The sequence below is a fragment of the Scyliorhinus torazame genome, chromosome 4 (genome assembly GCF_047496885.1).
Source record: "Scyliorhinus torazame isolate Kashiwa2021f chromosome 4, sScyTor2.1, whole genome shotgun sequence".
In the NCBI taxonomy this organism is placed as follows: Eukaryota; Metazoa; Chordata; class Chondrichthyes; order Carcharhiniformes; family Scyliorhinidae; genus Scyliorhinus; species Scyliorhinus torazame.
The window spans coordinates 339,991,949-340,004,223 of NC_092710.1; the positions used below are offsets into that span (position 1 = coordinate 339,991,949).

At 46.5% G+C, this 12,275-nt stretch overlaps 1 protein-coding gene across 2 annotated transcripts in view; it reads right to left on the reverse strand.

Annotated features, from left to right (window-relative positions):
• mia3 (MIA SH3 domain ER export factor 3) overlaps nucleotides 1–12,275 on the reverse strand; it is a 202,134-nt gene that overhangs the window by 47,037 nt on the left and 142,822 nt on the right. For both annotated transcript variants that reach the window (XM_072500262.1, XM_072500261.1), the window contains exon 23: nucleotides 8,393–8,517. In XM_072500262.1, coding sequence (XP_072356363.1) covers nucleotides 8,393–8,517 — 125 coding nt within the window. The remainder of the gene's footprint in view (nucleotides 1–8,392; nucleotides 8,518–12,275) is intronic.

Genomic DNA, 12,275 nt, shown 5'->3' on the forward strand with positions numbered 1-12,275 from the left:
AGTATAGGGCATACTTGGTGGGAGAACCTGAGTGAGATCCACAAAAAGAGTTTAGCAAAAGCGTGCAAGCCGATGGCAATTGTGTCCTGTCTGGCACAATTGCGAGGCACAGAGGAGGTCATCAGGACGCCCCGCAAGGAAATAGAAGGCATACATCGGATGAGTAAAATCGATGTATGCGAAGTTGAGAAAGAGAACCTGGAGTTAAAAGGGAAATTAGCAGCAAAGGACAAAGAGGTGGCTGACTCCAAACAGGGTCACCAATCTTGTCTGGCGCACTTGAGTAGTTTCCAGTCACAATATGAAAAGGCTTATCAGGACCTGCAGTGTGCAGTCCTGGTAAAGAAAGAAACAGAAAACCAGTTAGAGACGCTCCAGAAACAATGCAGTGATCTCAAGGCAGCCTTGAAAGCGCTCCACGCCACAACCACGGAACAAAGGCAGAGTACTTTAGACCATGCAAAGTGCCGAAAGCAGGTTGCAGACTTGAAAGCACTGCTTTCTGTCCAAAAGGGATTTTAAGAAACCTTTGGGGAAAGTTTAGAACAGGAAGACGGCCCTGATTGGGAAGAATTGCAAGAGACAGCGCAGAGATATGTTCAGGGAACATGTGCGCAGGGAAAGCCCCAAAGGAGGAAAGCACCCCCACCCCCCACACAACAGATAATACAGGCTCCCATGAACCCTGTAACAACCCACCGCACCGCCACAGCAGACGAGGCGGAGGTCTTATATTCCACCCCCCTCACAGTGACCCAATTACGGGACGCGTGTGCCAAAATCACACCGTTCCTCCCCGCTTCAGACCCACACCATTTCTTTGCCACCGTCAAACACCAGGCGACCATGTACGGCCTGGATGAGAAAGAGTAGGTAAAGCTCACGGTCCTCAGCTTAGACCCATCGGTTGCAGCAGCCCGTCCCGACCCACAGAATGTAGGAGGAGACACCCTTGCAGAAATGCAGGCCGCCATCCTGGATGCGATCGGGTACAACCGGGGCGACCCTGTAGACGGTCTGAATAAATGCAGACAGAAAAGTCTGAACACCCCACAGCGTTCGCAGGACGCTTGTGGAGTCATTTTGAAGCAGTTTTCGGCAACGTAGATCGTGCCCATTTGTCCCCAGACAATATGGCCAAGTGGACCCGCACCCTTATCTCCCATGCCACGGAAGCAGGACAGAATGCCTGTAGCAATTATGACCCCTCGGGGGAGGCTCATAACGAGAAATGGGTTTTTAAAAGATTGTCCCGCGCCTGGGAGCAGTCTGTACAAAGTAAACCACAGTAAAAAATCCTGAAGAACAGCAGGCAGAAGCAGACAAACCCGCAGTTAGGGAACCCGAGGAAGAGCAGGCAGACATGCATCCAGTTAAAACGCACCAGAACACCGCATGGGTAAACAAAGGAACAGCCCCCCACAGAAACCACCGGAATGTTACAATTGCGGACAATTAGGACATTACGCACGAGAATGTCAAGCCCCCCTGAAACAGCAACGGGATAAGCCCACAAATGCCCCCCGAACCAGCAAAGAAACCAACAGCCCCGACCCCCCACCCAGGGAACCACACCCAAGGGAACAATGCACCAGAGAGCCTGCTCCACCTTATGTGCCTCAGGGGTCATGTTACAACTGTGAGCAGCCAGGACACTTCGCCCGAGATTGCAGGAGACCCCCACCAGCTAGACTAGCCCCCAGATATGAAAGAGAACACCACCCACAGCAGCTACAAGGTCCCAGCTGCCCCATGCAAACTGTGAGCGCTTACCCACCACTTCTCATGGCAGCGTTACCTCAGCAAGGCCACTTCATTTTTGTTTCACTCCTCCTTCCTTTCTTCTTTGGTCACGCTGCACTCCCTCCATATGCTAATTACACCCCAGCCCAAATGTGATTTACGATGTCCCATATTCTGATGGAACCTGCTGAATGTTTTACGTTGTCGGTCTGTTTGTTAAATGTTGTTCGTTCTACAGGAGAATTTTCTCACCGCCCCACACCCATTCACCTGAACTTTTTAATTTTTCCCACTTACACCCACCGCGGCCACACGCCCATTCTGCCGAAACCTCTGAGGACTTGCCTCAGAGGCCCACCGAGACCAGACGCTTGTTCAGCAGTACTAACTTGTCCACAGATACGTGGTCACCAGACCAGACGCCTGATCGTAGCTACTCTTCTGATTTGATGGTAGAATCAGAACAGTAACCCCACAATGATGACTACATTTTTGTCCGTTCTTTGGTCGCTCAGGCAGTGGAGAAACGGCGTGAGACCCGCCCCCCCCCCCCCCCCCCCCCCCGTTGGTCAAAAACGCTCGGGTAGGGAAGATACGGTATTGGTAGCCATCCTACCAGGGGACTCCACCCAAGTCTTACCCGTCGCGGCCCACACGCACCTCATTCGACCTTTTCTTTCAAAAACAGTTTTCTTTTATTTAGGCAACCTTTGGGTTGCTGCCACATGCTATTTACATCCTGGAACATTTGGATGATAAACTTAGCACTGGTCCACCATTGGGAAGTGTGCTGTGTCCAAACATTTGTTTTGAAAAAAAATGGGGGAAGAGTCACATACTGTGACCAATTATAAGGGTTTAATTGGCCCCAAGAAGGACAGACACACTAACACATCAGATATTAAACCGAAGTATTTACACACACTATGCTTGTCTTACAGAACTCCAGAAGCTCCAAGTCCGGAGAAAACCAGCAAAAACAGGAAAAGGAAAGAAAGAAGACAGCCATGAGGACTCCTTTCTTCGTGCTCAACATGTTTGTTATGGACTTTTGGTTGCGCGGGAAACCCATCACTCCAAACCCCTTTACTGTTAACACTTCACTGAATAATAAAACATGCACTGGCGGTTTTTCCTGTAAATAAAAAGAGAATGTATGGAAATGTATGATCCTGAGCTTGACTGCCAAGCCAGGAAAGAATATATTAAATGTTGTGATTGTTATTGTATGTTTAGAGAGATAAGATTGTATAATACTCGAAGAATTGTTTCGGTAAAATTAGAGGTTCCCAGTTTATTTTTTTTAAGACACATGCCCCTGCCTGACATAGCGTCCTCAAGAATTGTTTAGGTAAATTTTTGTGCATAGCTAGGGTCAGAGTAGTGGCCATGTAAGAGATGCGCCCCCCCCCCCCCCCCCCCCCCCCCCCGGGGTCAGGAAATGAAGAGGACAAAATGTATGTGATCCTTCACGCTTCGCGTTAGGATCACAAGGCGGGGATGTAGCCACGTAAAATGGCTGCATTCCGATTAATCTGGCCAAAACCCAGTTTAAAATGGCTAACCCGAAAGACTGCTGGGAAAAGCAGCTAAGAAGACACAAACAGGCAGCTGCAGACAGTATTGCATATTCGGCTCTGGGAAGTTAGCCCAGATCGATACTCAGGGCTATCAACAGCCCATCAACCCAGGTATTTGCAGTTACATTCAGGACTGTTTGCAGCCCATCTATTCAGACATCCATAGTTAAATTGGCTATCCCCGGGAACAATTGCAACATATTAGCAATTGAATACCGGGCCAGACCTGTCGGTGCCTGCAGTGGCCGAAACAAAGACAGGTGAGCGACCACCCCCCGATTGAGGAATCGCCTCACCATTGGACACATCGACCCCAGAGACTGGGGACAGAATCCAATCACTTGGGACTCAGGGTCACGGGCCGCCCCGGGAGGCGGGAAGCCCCTGGGCCCTATAAAAGTGAGGGGCCAAGTTCAGCTCTCTCTCCTCTTCGCCTGCTCGAGACCTTCGCAAGAACAGCAACCGGCAATAGTAAGTTTGAATCCAGCGATCTCTATCCGGTAGAGACACCTAGACACCGACGAGCCAGATCTGATTGGACAAGCCATTCGTTTCCCTGACCTGGTGGACTCTTCCTAAGTTAAGTATTGGCCAGTAGTGATAGTTTATTATATAAATAGTAGTATTAGGGTATTAATATTGCTTGTTGTATATAATAAATGACTGTTGTTTTAATCCTTACTAAGCGGTGTGCTGTATTAATCATAACCTGAACTTGAACCACGTGGCGGTATCATAAAGATACCTGGCGACTCATGAGCAAAGGTGACGTAAACAGAGCAAATAGACTAAGGTTAAAAAGAGCAACAGGCGGCAGGTTGCCTCCTGGGAGACAGTGCGGTTAGGGACTCGGGTGGCAGGTTGGTTTCTGCCCCAGAGAGGGTCGATGAAGTGTTTCAGGCCTTTTATCATGGGTTGTAGGAGTCAGAACCTCCAGAGGATGGTGCATCAATGAAGCAATTTTTGGATGGTTAGACCTTCCCAGAGGTGGAGGAGAGAAAGCAGCAATTGGAGATGCCGATAGAGCTGGAGAAGATTACGAGCTGTATTTGGTCACAGCAAGTGTATATTTGAACGCCCGAAGCTCGGGTTATTTCCAACTGAACAGGTGTACAAGACAGGGTGTCCATTGTCTCCACTGTTGTTTACTGTAGCAAATAAGAGGCTAGCCATTGCTCTGAGGTAGTCTACCGGGTGGAAAGGGATAAAGCGTGGAGGTAGGAAGCACAGACTGCCCTTATATGCGGTTGATTTGTTGCTGTCACACATTCCTCTCCAATGTGAGGGAGATGGAGGTGCTCAGGACGTTTGACCTCTTTTCAGGGTACAAGCTGAATCTGAGCAAGAGTGAATATTTTCTGGTGAAGCTGCTGTTTTGTCTGGCCAGGACTAGATTTCTATCTGGGAATCTGGGTACGCTCTATAAACTTAATTTTAAAAAGATGGGACACCCTCCCTCTGACCTTAGCAGGAAGAGTACAGAAGGTGAAGATGAATATTCTCTCGAGAATTTGGAATCAGTTTAGGCAGCATTTAAAAATGGGCTCTATGCCACTGTTGGCTCTGATATGCAGGAACTATGGTTTGTGCTGTCTGCCTTAGGTTCAACATTTAGGGCATGGGACTGGGCGTGGGTGGAGAGGTTTAGGGTCATGGTTCTGGAAGGCAGATTTGCAGACCTGGACCAGTAGTTAGAGAAGTTCCTGCTCTATGGACAGATGTTAGCAGGAGTCATTGGAGGAGGTAAAGAAGATTTGGTGGGGGGGGGAAAAAGAGTTGCGTTTGGTCTTTGGCCGGCGGGGGCGGGGGGGGGATGGTTTGGAGTGAGGCTCTTCACAGGGTCAACTTTTCACCTCCTCATGCACGAGGTTAAGCCCGGTGGTGCACAGGGTGCCACCTGACCAGGGCATGTATAAGTGACTCTTCTCAGGGGTGGAGGTTGGGTGTGAGCGGTGCTCTATGGGGCCGGCAAATCAAACGCATATGTTTTGATCTTGCCCCAAGCTCGATATTTTCTGGCTCTACTTTGTTGATACAAAGTCAGGGATTTTGAGCATTCAGCTGGAACCGTGCTCGTTGGTCGCCATTTCTGGAGTATTGGATAGCTGCAGACGGGGACGAGGGCAGATGTACTAGCGTTTGCCTCGGTAATTGCCCGGAAGCAAGTTCTGCTTGGATGGAGGTCCCCGGTGCCACCCAAGGCCTTGGCGGGACTGGGGGACCTGATGAAATGTTTGTACCTGGAGAAGATGAAGTAGACCATGAGGCAGTCGGTGGAAGAGTTCAACTCGAGGTGGCAGCTTTCCATCTCCTTTTTCAGGGAGCTGGTTACTGTCAGCTATTGGGGATTGTCTCTGCATTTTGTATCAAGGTTATTTTTCCTCTCATGGGCGGGGTGTGGGGGGGTGTTTGGGCGAATTGGGCGTTTATTGCATTGTCGTTTGTGTATAATGAAAACTTTTGTCTGAATAAAAATATTTAATTATCAATTTTGTTGATAACATCTTCAAAGAAATACCAATTAGTTTGTCAAACATGATTTCCCATTCGTAAATCCATGCTGACTATGCCCAATCAGATCATGATTGTCTAAGTATCTATTTATCACATCCTTAAGAACAGATTCTCAAATGTTCTCAACTACTGATGTTCAGGTCTGTAGTTCCCTTTTTTCTCTCTCTCTCACTCCCTTCTTAAATAGTGGGGTCTCATTTTCTACCTTCCAATCTTCAGGAACCATTCCAGAATCTTTCCAATAAAAGATGATCACCAATGTATCCAGTATGTCGATAGTAACCTCTTCCAAGAGGAGGGCAACATGCAAGCAGTGGTGTTCTCTTGTCCTTTTTGTGGTTGTGGTTTAGGAAGGTGCTGTAGAAGTAGACTTGATGCAATGCATTTCACACAGTCAACAAGGTGCATCAGTGGTGGAGGGAGTGGATTCTGAAGGTGGTGGACGGGGTGCCAATCAAGTAGGGTGCTTTGCCCTGGGTAGATGGTTGGGCCTAGGACACTACCCTTCAACTCCTGAAGTGATTTCCCAGGGCTGAGATGATTGACCTCCAACATCCACAACCATCTTCCTTTGTGCCAGCTAGGACTCCAACCAGTGGAGAGTTTGTGCCAATTCCAGAAAGAAAATGCTGGAAAATCTCAGCTGGTCTGGCAGCATCTGCAGGGAGAGAAAAGAGCTAACGTTTCGAGTCTAATGACTCTTTGTCAAAGCAAAGCTGAAATTTTTCAGCATTTTCTTTTTGGTTTCAGATTCCAACATCCGCAGTAATTTGCATTTATTTTTGCTCCAATTCCCCCCGACTCCAGTTTAGCTCGGTCTCCTCGATACCAAACTCAGTCAAATGCTGTGTAGATGACAAGGGTAGTCGCTGATTTTTAAAATGTGGGCATCGCTGGTTAGGCCAGCATTTATTGCCCATCCCTATCTGCCCTTCAGAAGGTGGTGGCGAGATGCCTTCTTGAACAACTGCAGTACTGGAGGTGTAGGTACACCCACTGTGCTTTTAGGGAGCGAGTTCCAGGATTTTGTCCCAGCAACAGTGAAGGAACGGCGATAAGTCAGGATGGTGAATGACTTGGAGGGGAACCTCCGGGTGGTGGGGTTCCCAGGTATCTGCTGCTCTTGTCCTTCTAGGTGGTAGTGGCAGTGAGTTTGGAAGGTGCTGACTAAGGAACCTTGGTGAGTTACTGCAGTGCATCTTGCAGATGGTACGCACGACTGCCACTGTTAGTCGGTGGTGGAGAGTTTGAATGTCTGTGGAAGGGGAGCAATCAAACGGGCTGTTTTGTCCTGGATGGTGTTGAGCTTGAGTGTTGTTGGAGCTGCACTCATCCAAGTAAGTGTAGAGCATTCCATCACACTCCTGACTTGTGCCTTGTAGATGGTGGACAGGCTTTTGGGGTCAGGAGATGAGTTACCCGTCGTAGGATTCCTAGCCTTTTACCTGCTCTGGTAGCCACAGTATTAATATGGCTAGTCCAGTTCAGTTTCTGATCAATGATAACCCCCAGGATGTTGATTGTGGAGGATTCAGTGATGGTAATGCCATGGGATGGTGGTTAGATCCTCGTTTGTAGGAGATGGATGTCACCATACCTCAAGTTCAGCTCTTCTTTCATGCTTGGACTAAGGCTGTAATGAGGTCAGCTTAGTGATCATGGCAGAACACAAATTGAGCGTAAATGAGGTTATTGCTCAGCAAGTGCTACCCGATAATGCTGTTGATGACCCCTTCTATCAGCTTACTCATGATCGAGAGTAGACATGTCAATAATTGGCCAGGTTTGATGTGTCCTGCTTTTTGTGTACGGGGCCTCTTTGGGCAATTTTGCACATTGCTGGGTAGATGCCAATGTTGAAGCTGTACTGGAACACAATCGCTTGTGACATGAGTAATTCTAGAGCACAAAATGTCACTATATCGGCCAGGACCAAAGCCTTTGCTGTATCCTGAGTGAATCGAATTGGCTGAAAACTTGAGGAGGCCTCAGAAATGGATCACCTACTTGGCAAATGTCTCAGCCTTGCCTTTTGCAGTAATGTGCTGGGCTCTCCCATCATTGAGCATCGGGATATTTGGGGAGCCTCCTCCTTCAGTTAATTGTTTAGTTGTCCACCACCATTCATGACTGGATGTTGCAAGACTGCTGAGCTTAGATCTGATCAGTTGGTTGCAGGATCACTTCTACCAAAATCCCCGCTCAATTTTAGCTGTTGAGGTTTCTTTGGAAATGATTTGGGACCTGGAGATTTTCTTTTCACAATGACATTTTTCATAAAATGACTCAGCAAGGTACACATATTGATCTGCATATTTCAAGTAATTTAACAGCAATGACCTTTACAAAGTGACCCAAAAACATAAACCCAGTGAACCCCAGTGTAGGGGAATGGGAAAAAGGCAGATGAATGGCACACAGTCATGGCGCCAGTTTGGAGAGACAGTGGCCTCCTTCTGCACTGTAACAATTGTCATTGTGATCTGAAAGAGGAATTGGTCAAATGCAATCTTTGTATCCCAGGAACGTACACGAGTAAATATACAACTTCTTACCTCGGTGTGCTACTCCAAGGGGTGGGGGTGCTCCTGGGGGGCCCAGGAAATCAGGTCTACCTGGCGTTGGCTTAATTATTGAAGGCCTTTGAACCTGGGAAAGTTTCTGGTTCAACTCGATCATCCTGAAATGACAAAATGGAAATATTTAATTCTATTCCACGCAAGTTTGTAATTTTAAGAGCAAGAATAGGTCATTCAGTCCCTTGATCTAACTGCATGGTAGAACAAGGTCATGTCTGATCTATATTGCAGTTCCATTTGGGTCACTGTCTGTGCGGAGTCTGCACGTTCTCTCCGTGTCTACGTGGGTTTCCTCCAGGTGCTCCGGTTTCCACCCACAAGTCCTGAAAGATAAGTTGGACATTCCGAATACTCCCTTTTGTACCCGAACAGGTGCCGGAATATGGCGACTAGGGGACTTTCACAGTAACTTCATTGCAGTGTTAATGTAAGCCTACTTGTGACAATAATAAAGATTATTTACTTGACTTTGACACTTCAATATCCATTGACACAGTTAGCTAACAAAAAGCTATTGTTTTTAACATACACAGTCTGTGGAAGAATGTATTCCAGATTTCCAATACCTTTTATGTAATATCCTCCAACCGGATTTCACTCCTGAATACACCACCTTTTAGGTTATGCCCTTGTTCTGGATGTCTCAGAGAAATTTTTTCTTGTATTTACTGTATCAAATCCCTTAATCTATTTAAATAGCTCGGTGAAATCACCATCTAAATTCAAAGGAATGCAAGCCACGTTTATGCATCCAGTTATCACAATTTAAGCTTTTAAGCCTCAGTATCACAGCAGTAAATCTGTGTTGTACCCCATTCCATATCCAACAGATTTTTCCTCGGGGGAGGTAGCTAGAAATAGATGCTATATTCCAAATTGAGTCTGACTGGTTGTAGCATCACTTTTCCACAATTTAGAATCGCTTGCTCAATTTTGAATTCTAAACCTTTTATATTTCCCCATTAATTCTTGACGCCCAAATCCATTTGCTTCTCCAGTTCTTAGTCTCTCACCATTTCATTTGTCTTTCTCAGATCTCGTCATATGAGGACAGTTGAGGACTCTGGGTCTGTACTCAGGACTTCAGAAGGGTGAGGGGGGATCTTATTGAAACAAGGTACTGAGAGGCCTGTATAGATTGTACTTGGAGAGGATGTTTCCACTAGTAGGAGAAATTAGAAACCGAGGGCACAGCCTCAGACTGAAGGGACGATCCTTTAAAATTGACACGAGGAGGAATTTCTTCAGCCAGAGGGTGATGGAACTTTTTGCTGCAGATTGAGTGGCTTTAAGACAGAGATAGATAGGTTCTTAATTAATAGGGGGATTAGGGCTTATGAAGAGAAGGCAGGAGAATGGGGATGAGAAAAATATTTGCCATGATTGGTGGAGCAGACTCGATGGGCCGAGTGGCCTAACTCTGCTCCTAAGACTGGGTAAATAATGCTGCCAGTGGACCCAAGGAAAGGGAATTCATTGAATGTTTACAGGAGGGCTTTTTGGAACAGCTTGTGATGGAGCCCACGAGGGAACAGGCCATTCTGGACTTAGTGTTATGTAATGAGCCAGACTTGATTAAAGATCTTAAAGTAAGGGAGCACTTAGGAGGCAGTGATCATAATATGGTAGAATTCAATCTCCAATTTGAAAGAAAGAAGGTAGAATCAGATGTAAAGGTGTTACAGTTAAATAAAGGTAACTACAGGGGCATGAGGGAGGAACTGACGAAAATCGACTGGGAGCAGAGCCGAGTGGGAAAGACAGTAGAACAGCAATGGCAGGAGTTTCTGGGAGTAATTGAGGACACAGTGCAGAGGTTCATCCCAAAGAAAAGAAAGGTTATCAGAGGGGGGGGATTAGGCAGCCATGGCTGACAAAGGAAGTTAGGGAATGCATCAAAGCAAAAGAGAAAGCCTATAATGTGGCAAAGAGTAGTGGGAAGTCAGAAGATTGGGAAGGCTACAAAAACAAACAGAGGATAACAAAGAGAGAAATAAGGAAAGAGAGGATCAAATATGAAGGTAGGCTAGCCAGTAACATTAGGAATGATAGTAAAAGCTTCTTTAAATACATTAAAAACAAACGGGAGGCAAAAGTTGACATTGGGCCGCTCCAAAATGACGCTGGTAATTTTGTGATGGGAGACAAGGAAATAGCTGAGGAACTAAATAAGTACTTTGCGTCAGTCTTCACAGTAATATCCCACCAATTCCGGAGAGTCAGGGGGCAGAGTTGAATGTGGTAGCCATCACAAAGGAGAAAGTGCTAGAGAAACTAAGAGGTCTAAAAATTGATAAATCTCCGGGCCCAGATGGACTACATCCTAGAGTTCTAAAGGAGATAGCTGAAGAAATAGTGGAGGCGTTAGTTATGATTTTTCAAAAGTCACTGGAGTCCGGGAAAGTCCCAGAGGATTGGAAAATCGCTGTTGTAACCCCCCTGTTCAAGAAGGGAACAAGGAAAAAGATGGAAAATTATAGGCCAATTAGCCTAACCTCGGTTGTTGGCAAGATTCTAGAATCCATTGTTAAGGATGAGATTTCTAAATTCTTGTAAGTGCAGGGTCAGATTAGGACAAGTCAGCATGGATTTAGTAAGGGGAGGTCGTGCCTGACAAACCTGTTAGAGTTCTTTGAAGAGATAACAAATAGGTTAGATCAAGGAGAGCCAATGGATGTTATCTATCTTGACTTCCAAAAGGCCTTTGATAAAGTGCCTCACGGGAGACTGCTGAGTAAAATAAGGGCCCATGGTATTCGAGGCAAGGTACTAACATGGATTGACGATTGGCTGTCAGGCAGAAGGCAGAGAGTTGGGATAAAAGGTTCTTTTTCGGAATGGCAACCGGTGGCGAGTGGTGTCCCGCAGGGTTCAGTGTTGGGGCCACAGCTGTTCTCTTTATATATTAACGATCTAGATGACGGGACTGGGGGCATTCTGGCTAAGTTTGCCGATGATACAAAGATAGGTGGAGGGGCAGGTAGTATTGAGGAGGTGGGAAGGCTGCAGAAAGATTTAGACAGTTTAGGAGAGTGGTCCAAGAAATGGCTGATGAAATTCAACGTGGGCAAGTGCGAGGTCTTGCACTTTGGAAAAAAGAATAGAGGCATGGACTATTTTCTAAACGGTGACAAAATTCATAATGCTGAAGTGCAAAGGGACTTGGGAGTCCTAGTCCAGGATTCTCTAAAGGTAAACTTGCAGGTTGAGTCCGTAATTAAGAAAGCAAATGCAATGTTGTCATTCATCTCAAGAGGCTTGGAATATAAAAGCAGGGATGTACTTCTGAAGCTTTATAAAGCATTAGTTAGGCCCCATTTAGAATACTGTGAGCAATTTTGGGCCCCACACCTCAGGAAGGACATACTGGCACTGGAGCGGGTCCAGAGGAGATTCACACGGATGATCCCAGGAATGGTAGGCCTAACATACGATGAACGTCTGAGGATCCTGGGATTATATTCATTGGAGTTTAGGAGGTTGAGGGGAGATCTAATAGAAACTTACAAGATAATGAATGGCTTAGATAGGGTGGATGTAGGGAAGTTGTTTCCATTAGCAGGGGAGACTAGGACCCGGGGGCACAGCCTTAGAATAAAAGGGAGTCACTTTAGAACAGAGATGAGGAGAAATTTCTTCATCCAGAGAGTGGTGGGTCTGTGGAATTCATTGCCACAGAGGGCGGTGGAGGCCGGGATGTTGAGTGTCTTTAAGACAGAAGTTGATAAATTCTTGATTTCTCGAGGAATTAAGGGCTATGGAGAGAGAGCGGGTAAATGGAGTTGAAATCAGCCATGATTGAATGGCGGAGTGGACTCGATGGGCCGAATGGCCTTACTTCCGCTCCTATGTCTTATGG